A 24,253-nucleotide genomic window follows, 5' to 3' on the forward strand; every position below is an offset into this window, starting at 1 on the left:
AAAATAAGAAAATAGTCAAATTAGCAAACAGTTGACCTCAACTGTAGTGCTTGGACATATACCTCCAGTATCTCGGGATAAGCTGCTAATTCCTCCTGCGTCATCCACTGAGCATCTAGATTCGAATAGTTCTTAAACTTAACCAAATACTTCCGTGTTATCTTTCCGGATTTGAGAGACCGCTCCTGATGACTTACTATCTGCTCCGGTTGGAGTATTTCTTCTGTTTTCTCAACCTCAGGAGGTTCCTCAGCACTAGGCTGACTCGGAGGCGGTCCTACATACGGCCGGAGTAAACTGACATGGAAAGCATTATGGATCTTCCAATTAGGCGGTAGCTCTAATCGGAAAGCGACATCATTCACTCGCTCAGTGATCTTAAACGGCCCATAATAACGGGTAGAAAGTTTTACCACTTTCCCCTTATGAGACGCTTGTTTCTTAAGTCTTGCCTTCTCAAACTTGAGTAAGACTAACTGTCCGACTGTTAAGTCTAGATTCCTTTTGTGCTTGTCTGCAGCTTTCTTATGCTTTTCCTGAGAGCATAGAATAGCTCTCCTAACTTGCCCGTAGGCGGTGTCCAAATCCCGGACAAATTCATCTGCTGCAAAGATCTTATCCTTTGTTAAAAGGATGGGTGGAAGCAAAGGCTTACCATAAAGAATCTCAAAAGGTGCTTTCCCTGTCGATGAGTGTATGGTATTGCTATACGCATACTTGACAAGAGGCAAATATTTCTCCCAGTCAGATTGCCGGTCTGACACATAAGCTTTTAACATATCCAATACTGTGGAATTGGCTATCTCACTTTGCCCGTCCGTTTGAGGATGGTAGGCAGATGAAAAATTCAACTTCGTACCAAGATTATCCATCAAGGCACGCCAAAAATTTCCCGTCATGCGAGGATCTCGATCACTCACTATAGACTTAGGCATTCCATGATGCTTAAAGATCTGTGCTAGAAAGACCCTAGCCATATGATTTGCTTTGATCGTTTTCTTGACTGGAAAAAAGTGTGCTTGCTTGCTAAACCTGTCCACAATGGTCCAGATCGCGTCATTTCCAGTCTGAGTTCTAGGGAGGCCCATGATGAAGTCCATGGCAATACTTTTCCAAGGTTCATTAGGCACAGGCAATGGTTGTAGTAACCCAGGCGTCTTATGCCGATCATACTTCACTTTTTGGCAAACCAAGCATTCCCTGACATACTTATCAATGTCTGCTTTAAGGCTAGGCCAAAAGAAATATCTTTCCATTGCTAAGGTCGTAGGGAGAATACCCCGATGACCCGCATAAGGCGGAGCGTGTGCTTCATCCATGATCTTCTTTCCTAATGGTTCCGCCACACATATGGCCTGATGGTGGTAGAGATAACCGTCCCGAATGGAATAGGGAAACTCATTCTCTCCATGATGTAGCTTTCCCCAAATGGTGGAGAAGTCTGGATCATTCGGATACAAATCCGGTAGTGCTTCTAATTCTTGGTGATACACCGAAGTGATAGCGTTCACCCTTGGCCGCCTAGACAGTGCGTCTGCGACTACATTCTTACTCCCAGCCGTGTGAAGGATCTGGAAGTGAAACATAGACAAAAAGTTTGCCCATCTCATCTGCTTCTCAGATAGTTTCCTTTGCGTAAGAAAATACCGCAAACTCTGGTGATCAGTCTTGATCACAAAATCCGCTCCTAGAAGATAGTGCTTCCAGTTGGATAAGGCGTGAATCACAACTGTGAGTTCCTTTTCGTAGATTGATGCATGCAACTCTGCATCCTTAAGCCGTCTGCTTTCGTAGGCCACTGCATGGCCTTCTTGGTTTAGCACTGCTCCGATGCAATTGCCTGAAGCATCACAGTGAACCTCAAATGGTTTCCTTAAGTCAGGCACTATCAGAATAGGTCCATGGCTTAGCAAGTACTTGAGCCGATCAAAAGCTCCTTGTTGTCTCGATCCCCATCTGAAAGGAATCTTCTTCTTTGTTAAATCATGAAGTGGTCCTGCTACTTGAGCAAATCCTCGGACAAACCTTCGATAATACGAACATAATCCCAGGAAGCTACGTACATCATGTACCGTAGTGGGAATAGGCCAATCTTCTACCACTCGGATCTTGGCAGGATCCATACTCACTTGATTGTGAGAGACTATATGACCGAGATAGTGTATCTCTGAGAGAAAGAATTCGCTCTTCTTTGCATTCACATGCAACTCATGCTTTCGCAATTCTTGAAACACTAAGTCCAAGTGCTTCCCTTTCTCTGATTCTGTGTTTCCTTGAACATCTGGAATGGAGTTCGAGCTTGGTGGTGCGGGTTCCTTCCTTGCTTTCTCTTGCCTCGTAGAGGCTTGCTCTTGCCGTTGCTGCTTTAGCGGGCAGTCCGGTTTCATATGTACTTTCTCGCCACAGTAGAAGCATCTTCCTTCCTCTCTGAAAGTTTGAAGTTGAGTAGGAGAAAGGTACTTAGTTCGCTTGCCAGTGCCCTCTGGCTTCTTAGAATGATCATCGTCTCTAGATGGAGGACGTTTTCTTCCTTGTCCCCCTTGGTCATAGTAGACCCCTCTTTGTCTTGCACGGTAGGTGCTATGCTCCATCTTTCTGGGCGTCCCAGTTGAGTGCAAATCCTCAGCAATGATTGCTGACTCCATCATCCTCTGAAGAGTATCATGTGGATACACCTTCATACTCTTTCGAAGCTGCGGTTGGAGATCCGCTTCGAACTTTCGTTTCTTTTCCTCGTCGGCAATCTTCATGAAGGGAGTGACCTTCAGAAGAACCGACCAATACTTGTCCACATAAGTCGTTACTCTTTCATGTTCCTTCTGGGCAAGCCAGTCCCATTCCTTCCGTATGTCCTGCTCGAAGTCAGGCGGAAGAAATTGTTCATAAAATTCAGATTTGAAGCTCTCCCAAGTTCTGGCTTGAGAACCTTCTAGAATCTTGGCTAACCACCAATTACTTGCCGTTTCCTTGAGGTGCTTCCCCACATGGCGTAATTTGGATTTTTCTGTGAAGTGCCCATTGGTAAAGGCGACTTCAAACTGTCTGATGAAGGACAGTGCTTTGGAGATGTCTCTCTGTCCGTTGTAGGTTTCGAACTTGATGTCCTTGTCGCCTAATTTGAAGACTCTCATGCGATGTTGAGACTTGCGACCTTGCTTCTTGAATCGAGGCTTATCTTTAGGTTGATGTATGGTAGTGGCTGTAGTAGCTGCTTCCTTCTTCTGACGAGATGATCGAGAAGTAGAAGTATAATCAGGAGAGTAAGATGGAGATGAGATAGAGATGTCCTTGCTCTCGTCTAGCAGAGAGAGCGCTTTTTCTTGGCCTTTCCTTGAAGTAGGCCGTTCATTCCGATCCGAAGATCCTTTGTACACCTCGGCACGTGCTTCTTCTCTTGCCTCCTGTGGTCTCACGCCAATAGTGTTGTCTGGATGCTTGGATGCATCAGTTCCATTCGTTTTCTTCATTCCACCCAAAAGCTTTTGGACGTCTGGCAACAGTAAGATTTGTTGCAACTCCGCAAGCTGAGCTTGCACTTGTTGAAGCTCCTCTTCAACGCTTCTCCCTTGGCTCGACATGGTTCTTCCCGTTCTTCCCGGAATCGTCCTTCTTTGCAGAGAAAGAGAGGAGTCCGAGCTTTGATACCACCGTCACAAAACGGGAGCGTACACGAGCACTTGAAAATCTGAAAATTAAAATACTTTGCAAATGTGAGAGAAGGGAGAAGATCGACACAGTATTGGGGACCAGAAGATGGGCTGGTCCCCCCCCCGTTAAGAGTATTCTTTTATTCAGGGAGAATTCGTATACAAGTACGAGAACCCGAGGAAACCCCTCCGTTCTGTAATCTTAGACCCGAAGGTCGTGCTTTCTCGTAAAGGGCTTGGGCACAAGGCTGTTCCTTCCCGTAAGGGACTTAGGCGTGAAGCCGTACTTTTTCGTAAGGGACTTAGGCGTGAAGCTGTACTGCCCGTGAAGGGCCTTCCCGTAAGACGGGAGATTCCTGCAAAACAAACCACACAGAGCAACAATTCTCAATGCGTACCAACACCTTATACCTGTCGCTCCTTGCTAGGAGAATTGACCTCCGTACTTAGTCGTCACGCGAACACTTGCTGTTTCTGTCGCCAGTCTCTGTTCCAGAATCCTAGCGCTGGTGCTTTTCTGCTGCTTCCGGCTCTTCGTAGTCTCGCGATCTCTTGCGGCAGACTCTTCTCTTGCTGATGTTGGTACCTCCCGTGAGTGAGGGCATGTGGTGCTTTTATAGTTCCCTGGCCACGGCACGAAAAACTGCTCGCATAGAGATCGCCGCCGTTTTTTTATTATTTATTTTTTGCGCTGTTCTACCCGAAATAGGGAGAGAGAATTCGTTGGCTGGTTTTGTTGCTTTATCTTCTAAGTGGCTGCCCACTTATTAAGTGGGCGGCCGGCGTATTTTAAAATTGGTATGAACCTGCCCAAAAACTCAATAAAACCTTATAAGTTAAAACCAATGCATTTAACAACACTTCCGAGGCGTCCCTGGATGCAACCACATGCACGAATGCAATGCAAACATAGATTCCTCGCGGGAAAGCGTCAGTCTTCCCACGATTGTTCCTGCTTTTCGTAAAAAGCTTCATTGAACCCATCTTTATTCTTGTGCTTGCGTTCTTACGCGTATTTTCTTACTCAGTTCGGATTTCCTCCTTAGCCTACGGGATGCCCCCTTACTGATGCACCCGTCACCCATCATGTGACGCATCAGGGGCACTCGTAACCCGGCCCTTTCCACCGAACTTACGGAAACTCCTTCGCGATGTTTACCGTCACCCATCAAATGACACATCAGAGTTGTCCGTTCTTGATGGCAGTTCCTGTAGCTACAATCTTTTTAACAGTTCTTAGTACACACAATAAAATATCCTAAAAAAGAGATTAATCATTAAAAATAAGAAAATAGTCCAATTAGCAACAATGTAATCCTTGACGTAGATGGGGAAGGGGGAGGGTCGGAAAAACCTCCTGGTGGGGAAAATTCTTCTTCACCTCTCTCATGCTCATCACGTCCAAGCGAAGTATCCATTCCGCTTTGAGTGATGACCATTCTGAAGTCGTGGGTCCTTGTGGGTTCTTGTGGTCTTGGGTTCTTAAGTTCACGAGGAACTTGGGTTCTTGGGGGTCTTGGGTCTTGGGGTTCTTGAGGTTCTTGAGGGTTTTCTTTCGCTTGCAATCTGTGTTAGAGAAGGATCTTCTCTTCACCCGAGTTCTGCTCTTTTCCGGAGGCGCACCCCTTGGCGGCCTTGCGCTCACACCAAGGTTGCTTTTTCCCACCTCACGTCGATTGGCCGGCTGCTAAGTGCACGGTCTCTCGATGAGTGAAAAGAGGCACAAGGGGAGGCTGGACAAGCCCTTCTTTCTTGGGATTCCTGTCACTCTTCAAAACACGATTAGGAATCGACACGCCCAAGCGAACTTGGGTTTGTGCGATCGCAACAAGCAAAAAAAATACTTGTGATTCTTGTGGTTCTTTCCTTGAGTGATACAGAACACTGCCAAAGCTCTGATACCAATGTAAGGTGCAGCAAAATGAATGTTTGCGCTTTGCTCAAGATGAGTGCTCCAAACTATGCTCAAGGTCTCTTTTTTTGTTCTTATGGAAGGTAGAGCCTTCCGTTCTTAATGAGAGAGTGCTATGATCACAAACAAAGTGAATGGATACTGTGCATGCAAGTGTATGAGACTGAGATATATAGAGAGAAGAGAGATATGACACCAGAGACGTTGTAAAACCCTCCTCCGAAGGCCCCCCTCTCGTCGGCGAGAGTGGTCTACCTATGATTGCACAAACTGGTACAAACTGTATGCGTGAGACTAATGGCACATCCTCTTGCTAGACTTAATGAAGGGTGTAAAAATGCTTGGTATGACCGACCGTTTATCTCAAGTTGAGACACCAATAGAAATCTCTCTATTTTGCTATTTGGATTTGCATTTTTGCTAGGATATGGTTCCTAGGCAAAGTTTTTTCCAAGCTTCAGTCGATCAAGACAATCCTATATGGTTAAGGGCAATGGAAATCATTCTAAGAAGGTACAACTTACAGAACTTGCAAGTGTGTTTTTTCTTCTTGATAAGATGTATAATTAGACTAGGTTAATTATCTGTACATGTTCAACAAGGTCGATTCTCTTTGCCATGAGATCTTTATGACGGTAGAAGTATTTGTTCGCTATGAGTTTAGGCTATGTTGACGACGACGACGGGGATGACGACACCGACCTAAGGGCTGAAATTTGCAATCTTTTATTTGCTGTCCAAAAACGCTATGGGCTGAAATCTGCTGTTGCCGAAAACGCTAAGAAAAACGCCGATTTTGCGGGTCTTTAGGGCTGAAAAACTGCATCTACTGTAGGGCTGAAAACTGATGATCTTTGGGCTGAATCTGCTACTCTTTTAGGGCTGAAAACTGCAGGTCTTCATGGCTGAAAAACGCTGCATGGCTGAGGTTGTATCTGCTAAAAACTGAAGCTTCTCTGTCTTGGACCAAAAACGCTAGCATGGATAATCTGCTGGCGATGGAACTTTGCAAAAACGCTAGGCTTGAACTTGCTTGGCGATGATGCCTTGTTGCAGAAAACGCTAGGGACTGGGAGTGTGTGGGTGATGACCACCTTGATGAAAATGCTAGGGGTGAAGCTAGGCGATGATGTCTTTGCTTGGAGGAAAGTCCACCAAGGGTCTTGCTTGAGAAGTTGCCTGGGAGTCCAACTAGGGCAAAGGGCCAGGGGCCATGCTATATAGTGGGTGGTTGGGAGGTGGACTCCTAGGTTCTAGTTCCCCCTGTCTTACATTGGTATCAGAGCTTAGGGAGGGAGCAACCATGGAGGAGGGGAAGAAGCATTGCCTTCTCTCCCGTTCTCTCTCTCTCTCTCTCTCTCTCTCTCTCAATCTCCCTCCTGAAGCATGCAACGAAGAAGCATGGCCTTCTCTCCCGTTCTCTCTCTCCCTCGATTTCAACAGCAAGCCGTGCCATGCATGGTCTTGCATATCATGCAAGCCGTGGTGTTCACGGTAGGGGGACGAGGCACACGGTGTGCATAAGCTCTTGACAGGTGGGGACAACGAAGACAGGAGCCGTGTACAAGCACCCCTAGCAGAGGGAAGCGAGGCAGGTCGGCCACCTCCAAAAGTGTCGCAGATGGGCTCTATGGGTTTGCCTTGCCCTGCTCCATCTTGTTCGACACTACAGCCACCCCGGGTTCGGGCTCTGCAGCGCATGGTCATCATTTCTTTTCCTGTGCAGGCGGCAGAGAACGCCATCTCTTCAGAGCTTTTTGTTTTCACACATAAAACGCCCTAAGGCCTTTGGCCTTGGGCAATTGAATTTTACTAAGGGAGGCTGCTCTCGGGCCAACCCCCCCCTTGTAGCATTGGCATGAGGAAGGACCATGGAATCTCACGGGTCCGCATCTGCTCGGGATTTCAGCAAATCAGCAAAACTATCGTATTGTAGAGATTAAGGACGCAGCAGTACGACGGAACTTCAAAGGTGATCAAGGGGCTATTGCAAAATCATGAGGCTATGGAACGTGCACAAACACGGTATTTTTTGCCCTACCTACTTTCCAACAAAAGTCACTTAAAAATAATAAGTGAAAAATGTCAAAAATAGGGAAACTAGGCTAAATGCATTGGAAAATTTCCGTGAAGGATTCTAATGGATTCTGATGGGAATGCTTATGATCATGCTGTGTGCAACCAGAGGATATGATCATGCTGTGTGCAACCAGAGGATATGCATCTACACTAAGTGACTGGGCATGCACGGTCTACGAATAGACTCACAAAAGTGCCAGATCACTTCTAATCTAGATTGATTGAACTGACTGAACCCTTGTCGTGCTGTAGCTTGTCCACAGACACATAGGGTTGGATGTGTCACGTGACAAGTGGCCTCTGGACTTCCTGAGCTTAGTCACTTCTTCCTTTAGGAGTCTACAGCTCGCTTGGCTGTAGCCAAGGAGGAGGAGAAGCGTCTCCGACGGGGCATTGCTTCCTTACAGCGGATGCAAGAGCACTACCCAGACTGCCCTTGGTTGGAGGAGCAGATGCAGCACGCTCGATAGGAGTTAACTAGAATTGAGGAATGGCGCCATGAGTTTCCCTTTCATTGATAGGCGTCTCAGTGGACCTAGGTGGGCGACAAAGTTACTAGGGAGTTTGAAACCGGCCCGTAGGGCGGTAGACTTTGGCTTTCACCCGAAACTTTACTTTAGACTTTAGGACACGGAGAAACTTTGCAAATAAACCTGTAATTGGAATTTACACTTTGAACACATACGACTTGGAAGCTAGAGCGCTCCAAGCGAACGCTGACAACCTGTTGGCCCCAAAGACTGGCGCCCCTTTCGGTGTTTCTTTATTCTTATTAAAAAGGGAATAAAACCTGCGATTTCCTACGAGCTGTCCCGCATAATCCGGGCTGAAAAAGACCCGTTCTTGCCTGATTTTGGCAGCATAACTGTACTAGGAAGCTTCATTGACAAACTTCCCATGCAATGGATGATCTTTCCAGCGCATACGGACACTTCACAAAACCTGGCGAGAATCTGCAGCATGCTGAATTCTCTGTTTTTTGCCCTGGAATTGCGCCAAATCACCTATTTAACGATCCCCTCGCTTCCCCGGACCTCTTGGGGGTATAAGGGATCGATTAGGGCCAAAACCCTAAACCTGCAAATTTACATAGCAGGCTGTAATTTCCTGTTTTGGGCTCTGTTTCGCGAGCCGAATGCATCTGTAGCAAGCCCTCATACTCCCGCACCTGTTGGGCTACTTGCCCTCTGAATCGGACGAGATTTCTTGTGAGAAACCTCTCCGAATTCACTTGTACCTGCAAGGGATTAGCAATTAGCTAATCCAATACCTGGATAAGAGGCTCTTGCCTCGGCATACGCGCATGAGCCCACATAACTGTACATACATATGAGTAGCCCTTGAGCGGGACATCATGATTCTGTATTCAAAAGGGGAGAGAGGTGCGCGAGAGCGGAATCATCGTGCTACATAGTGCAAGGGAGAAGGCAAGATTTCCATTAAAGCTTCATCACCTGCACCAACTACTCACACACACTCTATAGGTCACACTGAGTAAAAATCAGCCTCTCCTCTCATTTTGGGCGCCTCCCTCTTCAGCTGGACTTGGCAAAATCATATGGAGCCGCCAAGTGTCCACTTTGCCTCTTTTGAGTTAATTTCCTAGTACCCACCAACTTATAAGTGTAGCGAGGGACCCAAATGACTTTGAACTGAGCCTAGACATACTTTTACTGCTTGGATTCCAGTGCCGATCGGCCCGACCAACTCGTGGCGACAAGGCCTTCCCGTTTGCGGGTGAAACTCTCGGCCGTCGGCCGTTTCATACTGGCCATACAATGTCCGCCATTTGCAACTTCAAAAAGAGGGTCCCAAAAATTAAATAAAAATTATCGGAAAGAAACCAACAACTAAGGTTAGCAGTTGCCACGTCCTCGTGACATACCCCCTCCTTGAAGATAAAATCTGATCAGATGGCACAATTATTCAAGAGCAAAATAGCAGTTCCCTAAATTTTAGGAGATGCTTCCATTGGACTCTCATTGGTCATCTGACCATCTTTCACCGCTGGGACCACATCCAAAAATGCAATGTAGCCCAGTTCTCGAGTGATTTTCTCTGGGTGACACCACCTTGGCATTGTGCCTTTATTGAGTTCACTTCCTAGTATCCACCAACTTCCCGTCTGCGGTTGAAACTACTGTTCACATTGGCGGGGACGCAGGTTGAAGGGCAGCGAGGGCGTGCGGAGGACGGGGCAGCGCGCGAAACGCGAAGGGGATTTGGGGAGGGGGGGGATGGCGAGGGGGAGCAGGGGTGTGCAGATGGAGCTGGTCAGCAGCAGCGAGCCAAGCTTTTTTTAAGGATGCTTGGGCTTACGGGAGGGATACTTACCATTGATCGAGCTCGCTTACAATAACACCACTGATTTCTCTACTAGCAAAGCTTCCTTTGAGATCATTGAGGGAACTTGCAAAGCTCCACCTATTCTTCTCATAGAGGACAAGATCTTTGAGGGCGACAAATTTGCTCAAGCCTTGGATATGGCTTGTCAAGTGCAGCGGAAGTGTTTAAGGATTTAACTCGAATGTAGTACTCCGCACGAACACAAGGTTACTTTACTTCACTTGAAAGAATTGAACTGAATTGAATGAAAGAGAAAGACGTAGAGAGAGAGAGAGAGAGAGAGAGAGAGAGAGAGAGAGAGAGAGAGAGAGAGAGAGAGAGAGAAATGAAATGTTATATTAACGTCTTCAAAAGGCCAAAATGACCTATGAGACCAAAAAGTTACAATTGGTGAATCTGATACCATGTCTGAGTACGAAAATTACAAAGTTACAAAGAACTAGCACTAAAACCATAGTTACCAGGAACGGGAAACCGGAACGGGAACGCGGAATGGGAAAGCCGAACAAAATGCCATTCCCTGTTACAGGTACTCACGTTTGAAACACAGAACGGGGATTCGGAACGGGATCTTGGAATGGGAACGGGGAACGGAGACCTGAAAACGGCCATTCCCTGTAACTATGACTAAAACACTAAGGAGAAAGGAAATGGGGGGGGGGGGTTGTGAGTTCAGATGAAATCTCTCATCGGTCGCTTTGGATCTCATCGACCTCCTCCATGGTCAGAGAGAGAGAGAGAGAGAGAGAGAGAGAGAGAGAGAGAGAGAGAGAGAGAGAGATGACACCGCATGTCGGGTCCCAACCACTCTCAAGGGCCCCCTTGCTCAGTTGGCAGAGCAAGTACTTGCTTCATTTTTTGCACAAAAATGCTGATACAATGATGCTAAATGATGAGATGCTAATTGCTACTTGACCAGATGCTTGGTACTGCTTAGATACCGAAGGATACTGGCTAGGGATGCTAAGGGGTACTACGGTAGGTGCTTGGTACCGAAGAGGCTAAGTGCTGGGTACTGCGGGTACTTGGTGCTTGGTACTGACGGGTACTTTGGGTACTGAAGGTACTTGGGTGCTAAGGACACGGAGGCCCAGATGATCCCTACGCTAAGCTAGGCAGGAGCCAAGCCAAAACGCAAGGGGTGCTAGATGCTGAGAGGCTAATGGGTACTGCTGCAGATACTTGGTACTGCGACGACGACGAGGACGAAGAGGAGGAGGCCGGCAATGGCTGAAAAACTGAAAACGCTGGTCTTGCTGGCTGATTTGAAAACGCTGCTGATCCACAAGGGCCGATCGCTGAATTCAGGGTGCTTAGGGCTGAAAAACGTTGGTGGGAGAGGCTGAGGGAAAACGCCAAGGTTGGCTGAAAACTCTGATGGTACTTGGGTGCTAAGGACACGGAGGCCCAGATGATCCCTACGCTAAGCTAGGCAGGAGCCAAGCCAAAACGCAAGGGGTGCTAGATGTTGAGAGGCTAATGGGTACTGCTGCAGATACTTGGTACTGCGACGACGACGAGGACGAAGAGGAGGAGGCCGGCAATGGCTGAAAAACTGAAAACGCTGGTCTTGCTGGCTGATTTGAAAACGCTGCTGATCCACAAGGGCTGATCGCTGAATTAAGGGTGCTTAGGGCTGAAAAACGTTGGTGGGAGAGGCTGAGGGAAAACGCCAAGGTTGGCTGAAAACTCTGATGGCTGCTGGGTACTGCTGAGAAGAGGGTGTTGTCGATACTACTTCGTCTTCTACCTCTTCTGCCTTCTCTAGCGCCCAAAGGGCTTCATTAATAGGTCTTTTAGCCATTTTCTCTACCTACTTTTAATAAATGTTATGTCAAAGTCACTTATTAATAAATGACTTAAGTGACTTAACTGTGCAAGTGAGGGTATGCAACTATGACCTGCCTGATCATGCACGTCCTTCTAGAGGCTCACAAAGTGCGACGCTAGGTCCTAAGCTAGACTATGATTGACGCTAGACTGTAGTAGAAGCTTGTCCGCGTGGCACAAGTGTAGTGCACATGTGACATGGCTTACACAAAGGCTAAAGAGGCTTTACAAAAATCTTTAGAGAAGCAAAAGCTAGCAGCTGACAAACATTTTTGTATTATAAGTAGTGGACATTTGGATCACATGAGGCTGATGTAATGTTTTGGTCTTTTAAGCCTTTAGCAAATGTATATAACCTTCCATTTCATTTCATTTCTCTCTCAGGAATGTTTGTTGTCACAAGTATCACTGCTCTTCTGACAAAGATGCACTTCATTTGGCAGAGAGAAACTTGCTTGTCAAAGTCGTATTATAATTTATAGTGGTGCGCCCTGTTTGATCTGATGTAATTCCTGGGTGAGAGACAGAAGGCAGTTTGGGGTAGCTTGAGCTCTCAACTATAATTGTAGGGTTTTCATCTGTTTTCTCAGGTCTGATTTCTTTGTTGTATTTTTCAGAGAGGAGTTTAAGTTCAAATGGAACTCCTTTTCTCCCCAACCAGCTACACGACTTCCAACCTTAACTTTTTCTCCTCGTCTCAGTTCAGGCTCAATACAACATACTAGTGATTCATCAGAAGCTACTGTGTCTCAAACAAAGTCAGCAAAAGATTATTCAAGTTCGTCAATGAAGGTTAGAATTCTCTTTTTTAGGAAATGACAAAATACAATATCTCTAGTTAATGCTTTCAAGAAAGTTTAACATCGAATGCAATTTCTGTATTCTATTTGGGCTTTTTGCCTCAATATGTGATTTGAAGCCACTGTTAAAAGTTGTTTATATTTCTGCTGGGACTCTTGGCATCCTGTCAATCTAGATAGAGAAAAGAGCAACCAATTTTACTATAGCAGATGACTCACAAAACACTTCTAAATTCAGCTCACGCGTAGAGTGCTCAGTGCTCTAGGCTGCCTTGGAGAAAGAAGTCGCCTTTTTGCGTCACTACTATGTTCGGTTTAGTATATAAATAAACTGTGTCTCAGGGCCATGCATACGAGAAGTTAATGAAAACTCACATATAACATGCTTTCAGTTTATTAAGGTTGCACATAAACCATATATGTTTTTCCTTGTTCAAAGGATGGAGATAGGAGCACGAAAGATGTCTTGTATTTACTGCCAGATGAGTCTATTAAGCCAATAAAAAAAGCTGCTTCTAGGGTAATCTCATCTATGTCCTCTGGAGAGTTCGACCAAGATGAAGAGGAAGACAGTTTGGATTTTGGAGGATATCAGCCATCTTGTCTTTCAGGGTCCGTGTCAACTCATGCAATGCAACATAGGCACTTCACCAACTTTATCTCGTCGTCAGAGAATCTAGATGCAAAAGAGAAAACAACAGGTGGGAATGCTTGGACCAAGGAACATGATTCTCAATGAAATTTCGTCCAAAAATTTCTCAAGCTTGCATGGTACATTTAGTTTGATTGATGGTTTTGATTTTTCTAGTTGCAGAAAAGTATGTGAAGAATGATTCTTTCTCCATATTGAATACATCGGACCAGGTATGAATTAAAAATTTGCACTGGCTTCACTAGTTGCAAACAGACTTTAAAGCTGGATGATTGTAAATGCATTCTCTCTTTCATTTTAGACAGTTGTTCTGCTAGTGAAAATTCTTTCAGGGGCTAAGATTTTCTTTCCCTGGGTATGCCACGTAATTCTTGTATATGTCTGTGTTATCAGCCAATCATGGAACAAACTAGTTCGTTATAAGTGGTTTTCCCACTACTATTGAGCTTGTTGTTTTCTGTCCATGAGGGCTCATTTTGTGAACTTGTTGTAAAATAAGTAAATATCACCAATTATAACTCTAATTTTGTGGCTAAACTACACTTTTTACCTCTTTTTACGCTGCATGGGGAAACGATACCTTTACACACAGTGCAGTTTAAGGTCAAACCAATGAAGTTCCCGTTTTTCTTATCTCTACTTATATAGTTTGATCCTAAGCTCATTCTGTTTGACATGGTACATAGCAAACACAGCCTGAGGTAGATCAAGTGAAGCATGAGGCTGCACCTGGGAAATCAAAACTTGAAAAGTGTTTTGAAGCACTTCACTGGAAAGATACACCTTGTTGTACTCGCATCTTCAGTGAAACCAAAGTAATGATTAGTCTGTAACAGTGTCTTGATAGTCTATTGCAAACTGAAAAGTTGGCCTTACAAGTTCTGAGTCGACTAGCTTAATAAGCTAGTCTCTTCAATTGTGATGCGCCAACTCTTGAGCTTACATTCACATCAGTACACCAATCACAAATTTTTGTAGTTGCACTTTTGTGCTAGTGAAAGCAAAAAACTTGTTCATGCTTGATAAGCCGCAGTTTTGGTACTCTAAATCTCAATGAAGAACTTATGAGAAGCAAGGAGACCGATTTACAGAATGAGACCAAGTAAGGGATAGAAGCGACAAAAAGCTCTCAAGATCAAGAAAAAACAAGGCAACACATTTAACAGCAAGAAGTAAGCCTTTGGATGTGATTGAGGCGTTTAAGTGGAATGTATAATCTCCATAGGGAAGAAAAAGCAGCAGGTCTCTGCCCATGTGTGCAATCTAGAGGAAATGGCTTTAGAGCATGGCATGTAGAAAGTAAACAAGGACCCTGTGCATCATCCTTTACTGTTCTACATTTCAGGTGTCGACATTGAACAGTTTCCACAAAGAGGGTGCAATAAATAAGAATCTTATCATGCAACTATGTACAGACAAATTACTGTATGAAGAGTGCTTCTATGCATAATGCTGCTTTACGTAATAAGCCTTTGGCAGTATCTTTGGTCTTCTTGTATGGGAAACATGAAAGTTGTGCCTTTAGCATATGCCTTTGGCTTCACAATTGTTAACTTTTATCAACAAGAGTAATGAATGCTTTATGCCACCCCGAACTTCTTGGTGCATCCATGGCTAATGCATACTTGTTGTGATGTATTAATCCACTGATATGGCCAACGTTTTCCTGTGTTCTGTAGTCTTTGAAACTTCGCATAAGACTTTTGTCAATGATGCTAGCAAACCTATTTTTTTGTTGTTGGTTTTCGTGGTTTTCTCTCTGACATTAATTTTCTCGTTCAATCTGATTTTGTGCTCCTTAGAAAAAAGTAAATCAGGATGGAGGTCCTTGTAAAAAGAACGAAATTAATGAGCTTACTGATATTTGGAAACATAATCCTCTGCCAGTGCAACACTCTCCCGCTGAAACATTACCTTTGAATCCATGTTCTATCCCTGTCACAAAAGAAAGCACAACAGATGAAAAGCAGGGGTTGTCAGTAGAAATTAAACGACTGAGGAACGAGAACTTGGCTCTTAGGGAAGAAATAATGAAGATCGAAGCAGAAAAGTTAGAACTTGAGAAGGAGTTTCTGGAGAAGGAGCTCTCTAACGATCCGCAGGGGACAAATCAAGAAGATTTTGAGAGAGAGGAGGCACAAAAGATTGCGGAGGAGCTGGCAGTAGAGCTTCTATCTGTGAAGCAAAGCCTGTCTTTAACAGAGGAAAAGATTGATTGCATGAAGAAAGTGCATGAACATGAGGTATCCCTATCTCAAACTTGAATAAACTCATCCTGTAAACTTCGGTCACAAAAATCATATTCATGAACAAAGTTCGGCTCAAATAGGTCTGTCTAACTTTGTGTCATGTTCCAGCTATGTATTCAGTTTGTTGCATTCAACTTACCCGCACCATTTTCCTTTCGAAGTAACTCTCACGGTATTTTCTAGGTTCAACCAACTCTCGTAGGTGCTTTAACCTTTGCTTGCATTGTACTTGCTTTGAATGCCTAGTGAATTTGTAATGGCTGTTTCTCAGCATTCACCTACAGTGCCGCACCTAGGTTTAACTAAGAACCTGCTCCTAGAAAATTCTTGGCCATTATGAGTCCTTGTCCAGTATGATTCAACAAACATGGTATTTGTTAGTTTTCTATCGTACTCCATTGAATGGGTGGTAACCGTAGAGGGCACCATGTTTCAACTGAAATAACAGAATTGGAACAGACTTTAATGCTTCATCACTATTTGAAACTCTAAGAGAGACAATCCACACGGTAGACACGAGTGGCCAAGTTCCACTGGCCCCAAAAACCCTGGCCCGTATTTCTTTTAGATTGATCTTTAGAGAGTTCAACTACCGAGAGGAGTGCTCTCTTCAATTTGCAACTGAGAGTAGCCTCCCTTAAGGCACCCTTTCAAAGCAACTGCTAATTTTGGCGCTCAAAAGCTCTTACAGATTTGCAGCCAGACTGCCATGTCAGCATCCTTAAATCATGGTGTGTTTTTTTGGGTCCATACAATTTACCACGTCATCACTTTTGTGACACACCCCTCTTAAAACAAGAGTAATCACCAGTGAACAGACCTGGAAAAAGTTAATCCGATTCTTTAGTAGACAATGCCTTCATGCTTTCATGCCATATGACCATCAATACCAGATAGTGCATTCTCTAGCATGCATCGCACCATATAGTTCCACGATTAGATTTCTATTCAACTATCTCATCCTTGTCAGATCTGTCGATATCCCGACATAGCAATATCTCCTCTGCTCGTTCTCTCTCGCCATGGCTTGCAGCCGGTATCACCCTCCATAGCCCGACTCCCAACAGTACCTGTACTCAAAGTCTTGGCCTGAAGCTGGGCCAACGAGTCAAAAGGATCTGGTGTAGCCAAGCCACTCATCTAGATGTTGTAGTGGATTTATCTAGGATGTGATGTACCTAGGGATTGCCTTTCAGTCACTCAAGCCAGTGGTACTTCTATTTCCACAATGTCGAATGCAATCAGAGTTTAGAGTCTGCATCTAAATGCACTCCTTGATTGCACCTTGGCATACCCCCTCCTTTTCTTGCCCTTGTACCTTTTCTCCTAGTCTTAGCTTGAAGCCGCGTGTGCTGCCAGCCACTAGTCAGTCTCTGGTCTGGGTCTTGTAGTCTTTGCAAATGCTAGTAGAGTGAGCTGCTCCATTGTTGTCAGTATATTTAGTATTTTCTATGGTTAGTGTTCTCATTGGCCTTGGTGTTCTCCTATGGTATACTGTGCTTGTCTTTGGCAGAGTATTTGCCTTGTAGTCTAAGTTCATCTGTGGAAGTGTGATTGAGACTTTGGCATCCTGCACAGAGGCAACTCATTGCACAAAGAGCACATTACTCATTTTTCCTCTACAGATGCATGGCAAGTTGGTACCAACCAAGATGATCAGCAGGTACTCTTTCCAAAGTTGGAGTTACGGAAAAAAAGAGGGCCTTTTTGATCCACGGGATCTCACTTCCACCCAGGTGGTACATCGAAAAGAGCATATGCCACGTATTCTTGAGTCGAGGAAGGAAAATATGCTGTATACCGTTGTGGTTGAGTGATCATTACTGATCCTCGATTCAAATGACAATAGGCTGCCCATGATACCTTACAAATGACAGTATGAAAGTGTAAATGGATCGATGAGACGGGATTTTTTGTGGAAGAAACAGGTTTCCAGGTTAACTATGTTCTTACTTGCCTACCTTTTTGTGGATACTATTAGAGGACGTATGGTCTCTTTGCAAGAAAGCGAAGCGGCAAGGCCACTAGCTTTGAAATGCACCAATTGTGTATATGCTGCTTTAAATGACTTTCTAGCTTTGTCAGTCATGTTCATATATGATTATGGAAATTGTTTTGTGGAATGTTAATAGACTTAGTGTGTTCGGGGCTTGTGGTCCTTCGAGGCTTCTTATGAGGCATGTTGGAGCTTGTGCACAGACATTTGGAACTTGGGGAAAGATGTTCCCTGTTCCAGAGAAAGCATTTCTTCTGTTCTGGCTCCCGTTTTCTGTGCTCACCTTTCTTGATGTACATGCGGCAGTAGGGGAATAGGACTTGACATAGGTAAAGTAGGGCCACATGGGCCTCAATAGAAAATCAAGGGCTCTGGTGAAGATCACCATGTTCCTATGGCCCCTTGCATTGTAGATGGGGTTGGTTTGTTGGATGGCCAACTTGCTTCTATGGATTTGATTGAAAGTGTGAGGGTCATTGCATCTGGAGACTTGGATTTATCCTGTTACATGACAAGCGCTCAAAAGATTTTTTGTCTCGAGGTAGGCATTCATGCCCTCTACATGTTTGTAGCAGCTCGGTGCATCACGAATGGCCAAGCATTGTATGCTGACTACATTGTTAGTGACTGGTCAATCCAGGGTGATGTGGCATGAGCATTTCATTTTGAACTAAGTTTGTAGCAGGAGGATTATTGAAGCGGTTCTGAGAAACCCCTTGGTGCACTTGTAGCTGGGGGAGAGCACTTTTTAAGAAGCTGATGGAGCTGTTGCTTATTGTGTCTTCTGCATGACTATCTTGAGTTTGAACTTTGTCGCTCGCACCTTGCTTTTTAGGTGAATATAGAACTTTCTTAAACTCATCAAGACATACAGTAGCTCATAGCCAGCTTTGGTAAGGAGCACAAAACCACTGATTGCGGAAAGCTGAGAGTGACTGTTCCCTGTCAAAGTAAAGTGACATGAAATTAGTATGAAATGGAATCAAGTTGCCATTTTTGACATGAGTTTGTTTGGAATTGGCCATCCCTTTTACTACGATTGGGCTTGTTCAAACTGTCCTTGTAAAAGAAACCTGAGAGCGAGTTGTGACAGTGTGCAGTGTAAACCTGATAAATCACATCATCCCTCTTGATGCATTTAAAGCTGAAAAAAATGTACATGTAGGAAGAGCCCAGAGGCTTGAAACCAAGAAGTAGTTGGGTAAATGTTGTATGGTTTTTTGGGATTACACCACTCTCGTAACTGGCTATATTGTTTTACTTATATTTTGAGGTATGTTCTTTAAATGTTCAGTTATTTGAAGTGTTTGTTTTTTTCCCCCGTAATTGAAAAGAGATGTCCCGATTTGGTTACGTAAGGTGGATTTACCGACTGGTAGTACATTCTGCATGCTTGGCTTTTTCCTAAGATAGCATGAAAAGTGCGAGTTTGTTCTTTGCTGGATGTTTCCCTCGCCTTTAGTACTGTCTGGTACTCCAATATTATAAGGGATGTAGGGTATGGACGTTTTCTTTTAGCACCTATATCCTAAGATAGTATGAAAAGTGCGAGTTTGTTCTTTGCAAGATGTTTCCCTCTCCTTTAGTACTGTCTGGTGCTCCCATCTTATAAGAGATGTAGGGTATGGGCATTCTCCCTTAGCTACTAGAATTTATTTTCTTTTTTGCTTGAAAAAAAGAATATGAAGATAATCGGGTATGATGACATGGTCAAGTTTGTATGCAGCTGTTATGTTTACCTAAAACAGAAATTAAACTCTACCCAACAAGATTCTTCTCATTTTGTTTTCAGGCCATGTACTTTTACGGCTTGGATGCTGACAATTAATTAATGCTGTGTCTTGTGAAAAAGTTTATTTCCTGTCAATCATGTTGATGATTTTTTAGCACGGTAGCAAAATCATTGTTTGTTGAAGTGCTTTGCTGATGATTATTCTTTCCATTTAGGTTGATATGCTGAAGACTACGCATAAGAAGGAGCTTGAGATGAAAGAGCGACAATTGTCAATGCAGGTATGCTACAAGTCTTACAACGTTTACAACATAGTCAGATTTATCTGCCACATACATGGGGTCATGGATTATCTAATTCTTTCATACGCTCCTTCTCTGTTATGAGTTTTTATACTTACTTGTCTTGTTTTGGAGGAGGAGAATGTGGGAGCAGGAAACAATTCTAGTAGAAAAGAAAGATGCCATGGAGGCTTTCTCTCAGCTTCTTTCAAAAGTGGATGGTTGGTCTGTTAGAATTGATGAATTGCATAAAAGCATTGTTTGTGAGGAAGGAGCAAAATCATCGGCTTGGGTTGGGAACATTGAAACCATGGTTTCTGAACACGATTGCTCCTTGCAAATGCTGGAGAAAAGATCAACTGATGTGTGCAATCAGGTTTGTTTTCTTTACTCATATCGTAATTCTTTTAATATTGTTCTAAAAAATTGCAACACCACCCGCCTTTTTGTCACTTTTATCTTTTATGGAATATTTGCCAAATGTTTTAATGCTATCTGCCTTAATGTACAATTTTTTTGTGACCTGTATGTAGTCTATTATGGATCTTTCATGATTTGCCAAATGTTTAGTCCTCATCAGGTGGAGATGGTGAGGACCTTCCTTATAATCACGTGAAGAAAGCAGTGCCAGTGCTGCCCCCCCCCCCCAAATCCTGACACTTCTTGGAGTTCCTCACCAGCTCTGGATTTCAGGAGCCACCTTCAGCAAGTGGATTGGTCTCTATCTTGGCTGATAGCTCCTCGTCCGCTTTAGTGCAGCACTTTGTTACTCACCCTGTGGCAGTCTCCTGTAGTCTGTAGGTGATGGCAGCTCTCTCTTATCCATCATCTTTCACCATCAACTGCTCTCTCCCTTCTATTTATCCGCTGCCTTCTACTGTCAAATAATATCAGTTGGTTGGGCATATGCCTGACGGTCGAGCTCTTGTAGATGTTCCGTGTCCTTTACACCCCTGGTAGCCTTTGGTGGTTTAGGTTTTTGGTATATAGATGCTGAATGTGCTTTTGGTGGAAGTGCCTATCTTTCAAAGTCCGTTGTCCTCCTCTCTCCACTCAGCTTGCTAGGGCACTTTTTACTCTCTTTAGGAATAGTTTTGTTACCCTGGCTTTCAGTTTCTACAGTTTGCCCATGTGGCTAGTTGTATCCACTTTTTACAGTTCCAATTTGCTTGCCTTCAAAATTGGCACCATTTAAGCATTCTAAGGGATTCTTCAAGTATTAGAAATCAGCCTCTTTCTTTTGATTTTTTTTAATAAAAATATTAGAGAAATAGAGAGAGACTTTATTATCATCTTTCAAAAGACCGAACTTGGCCTATGAGACAAATTAGTGTACGTGTGCGGGGTATCATCTATCATCCCAACAAAATGAAAAAGAACTGAACTGAAAAGCTATAGCTAAGTAATCAGCTGATACTAGGGCTGAATCTGGGTGTACAATGAGTGGGAAGAGGAGGCCAATGGACGTCCCATCTGTCTGCATATGAAGCACTGATCTAGGAGTTGCGAATACTCCACGCTCTGGCAGAAACACCCACCACTCACCCTAGGTAGTAGGACTACCTTCGGGAGAGTGGGTGTACCGAACCAAAACGCGTACCATAGGTATGCTTGTTGCCTTGGCCACAACTACGGATGTTGTACTGTGTCTCCGGGACTGTCCCAATCTCGGAACCAATCCTAGACAAAAGCTTGATGTACTCTGGCCGGGGAAGCAAACCAAAATGGGAAAATCTGCTTCCTCAACAAGAACATCAAAAACTAGGTCGAAACCATGGCACCACTGTCGAAAATGGGCCATGATTGTTCGAATCTCGGGAGTCTCAAACTCGACCTGGTAGTAGCCGCGCCCCGTGCCCAAGAAACTGCACATCGATGATCTTTCCCACCTCCGAGAGAAGGCGGGCCTAGAGGACATCGCGCACCTCACCTCTACTAGGTTGGGTGCCAATAATCTTGCAGATAACGGAGGTGGCTTGGAGGCGCTCCACCTTTGCTACAAGGCTCGCTTGCTCCATCGGTGAGAGAGCAAGTCGAATGGTAGGCTTTGTGGTGTCGGGCAAGGGGGCTTCATCTGAGTCCCTTTGAGGTGAAGTAGAGGCTGCCATTCATGTCTGCTGCATCCACATGGAAAAAGAGGTCGAAGATGAGGCTAGGTGAAAGACAAGCTCCCCGCACAGAAACCCCGACGAGGTGGGATGAAAAAGGTGGAGGTGGTTAGACTCGAAAAGGGGGGGGGGGGGGGGGGGGGGGTGGGGGGGGTGGTAAAGGAGGTTGCTCACATTCGATGTACGGGACAACTTGTACGTTCTTTTATGTACCATGAACTAGTATGTTTTGTTTTGGACTAGTTCGATAGTTTTCAGGTAATGTTGGAGTCGCTGTTGACCGGCCAAAATGACCATTTTTGAACATTGTGGGCTGCTTGTTGGGTCGTTTTCCATGTGTCTGGGCTCTAGCCTTTTTAGCCCTTTACCCCAATAAGCTTTGTTTATTCTTTAAAGACTAGACTCCATACTAAAATAGTAAGTCTTCTACTTTTTTATCTCCGTACTCTGGGAGTACGTTATAATTTTTGTAGTTTGATTAGGACCACACGTCTTCATACGTCGTCTAGTGATGGTACGTGACTGTACGTGTCAACTCCGAGGGGCTGTGGGAGCTACGGGCAAGGGTAACAATGGCGAAGGAAAGAGGGGGGGGGGGGGGGGGGGGGGGGGGGGGGGGGCACAGCAGCGAGTCAATCACCATGCTAAGCCGCGTCTCATGAACCTGCTATTGTTGGTGCAAAATGCTGCTTGCTGTGTCAACTATTGGTGTGCTATATGCTGGCTTGTGTGTTGCTCACGGCATTTCAAGTACACTATTGCTTCAATTGCTCGTGGAGAAGCATCCGGTGGAAGTGTTTGCCTGTTGGCAACATAGGTGGTGCCATACAAGCCATCTAGAGCTCATCAAAATATGTCTTTGATTGTGGTTGCTTAAAGGAATGAAGGTTTATAGGCTTTTAGCAATCCTTTCGCACAGATCTTCTCCTCTTGTTGCAACTAGTGTCGAGTTAGGAAAAGAAGCTTATTAAAGGCTTAAATAAGAACCTCTTGTTCGTAGTAATGCCCTTGATTTGGGCTCCAATACCACTGTTGGCATTCAACATAGAGAGAGAAGAGAGAGCCATGGTGAGCATAGAAGCTGGCTAGAAGTGGCATGACCAAGAGAGAGGAGTTTTTTTCTATGAAAAGTAGCTTTTACATATATAGCCTTTTGGCTCGTGCATGCATGCTCATGCAACTTACCGAACTCAACTATTTCTTTGTGTAGCTTATATATATTGAAAGGGAAGTATCCCCAAAGTAGGACTTATGCGAACAATATGCAATGTGAAATAAACGTTGTTTTGTTAGAACAATAATCATCTTTAAAATTCAAATGCCGATCACAGTTTTTTCTTTCGATGAGGGAAAGCTTCTTTCCTTTATTTTTTTGGTTTTTTACATGTAGTTGGAAAGTGTAGCTATCATGCTTGATAATGCAAGGAAGGATATGGAAAATCTACACAAGCAGGAGGAAGAGCGCATGAGCAAGACACACATTCGATTACAAGCTTTTCAAGTAAGATTGGACTTTCTTTAGTTTAACCATTGTCAATAAAATGTGCAACTTACCCTTAAAATTCATTCAGAAAGTCTCCCATTTATGTGGGTGCTTTATGTGTGGGTAGAGAGAGAAAGAAAGAAAGAAAGAAAGAAGAGTCTTCTAGAGCCAACTCGCCTATGAGACAAAAAGATGTACTACTATGATATATCCCATAAAAATGATAAAATGAACAGAACCAAAACTGAAAGCTGGGGGGGGGGGGGGGGGGGGGAGATCTAGAATTAGGTGCTGAAAATGGAATACTATATGAGGCAGGTGTACATGCATGGCATGCAGAGTCTATCTATCTCGATTCTCCATCGTGCCCCCATAGTGGTAGTGTGATATGAGAGTACTTTTTTTTTTCCTTCTTTTTCTTTCTTTTTTTTTTATTGGGGGGGGGGGGGGGGAGGGGGGGCAAAGAGCTCCTTGAAGAGTATGCCCAGATCTGATTTGAGCTGAGTTATTCTCTCCTTGATCTCTTGGTGGTGTTGGCTCTGATCTTTGTCATCTCTCTAGGGTAGAGACTAGGTATCCAGGAGCATGGTGCTCTTTGTGTCTTTGTAGCCCAATGTACCAGTTCCCTGTTTCATATGGATAATGGAGCAGGCAGTGGGGCTAGTCCTATCTCTGGATTAGTCCGATTCTATTGGATCCGACTAACAGCCCAGCACTTTGGCTAGGGTCAAATGAGGGTTAGCCAGGCTGTCACCTAACTGGCTTACCATCCACCAGTCTGATGGAGTCTACTCAGCTCGTCCTTTTTCTGTAGAAATTTTGCTTATGTATGTACTATGGATGTTATCATTTTAGGGATTCATTACCAGTCTCTTGATCTAGAGTATTGAGTCTGTCACACTGTCTCATAGCAAACTCCATGTACTTTCGAGTCTCTACACCCCTATTATAAATGGTGGCCTGTGGCCTCGAATTGTGAGTGTTACTAGCAAGTTCTTATGGATGATACATCATGAGTTGAATGGTTCAGCTGAGCTTTGAGTGCCATTGTGTCGTGTCATTGGATTAGTTTCTCTCCATGATTATCTTTGCAATTGTTGTCATTGCCATTTTCCTTGTGTAGTTGGTTGAGAGTGAG

The 24,253-nt window shown here is 44.3% G+C and overlaps 1 protein-coding gene across 9 annotated transcripts in view; it reads left to right on the forward strand.

Moving 5' to 3' along the window:
• The window catches only part of LOC147416750 (uncharacterized), a 34,129-nt gene extending 10,960 nt beyond the window's left edge, over positions 1 to 23,169 (forward strand). For 3 of the 9 annotated variants that reach the window (XM_086508089.1, XM_086508091.1, XM_086508092.1), the window contains 7 exons: positions 12,432 to 12,606; positions 13,054 to 13,315; positions 13,423 to 13,478; positions 15,069 to 15,509; positions 19,459 to 19,524; positions 19,679 to 19,900; positions 23,023 to 23,169. In XM_086508089.1, the coding sequence (XP_086364215.1) occupies positions 12,432 to 12,606; positions 13,054 to 13,315; positions 13,423 to 13,478; positions 15,069 to 15,509; positions 19,459 to 19,524; positions 19,679 to 19,900; positions 23,023 to 23,154 (1,354 nt within the window). In that variant the 3' untranslated portion in view covers positions 23,155 to 23,169. Of the gene's footprint in view, positions 1 to 12,431; positions 12,607 to 13,053; positions 13,316 to 13,422; positions 13,479 to 15,068; positions 15,510 to 19,458; positions 19,525 to 19,659; positions 19,901 to 23,022 lie in introns of those variants that run through there. The other 6 variants (XM_086508090.1, XM_086508094.1, XM_086508096.1 and 3 more) reach the window with 6 other exon arrangements.
• The last annotated feature ends 1,084 nt before the right edge of the window (positions 23,170 to 24,253 follow it).

This window comes from Adiantum capillus-veneris, unplaced genomic scaffold, assembly GCF_014529385.1.
Source record: "Adiantum capillus-veneris isolate H3 unplaced genomic scaffold, ASM1452938v2 Hic_scaffold_526, whole genome shotgun sequence".
Lineage (NCBI taxonomy): Eukaryota > Viridiplantae > Streptophyta > Polypodiopsida > Polypodiales > Pteridaceae > Adiantum > Adiantum capillus-veneris.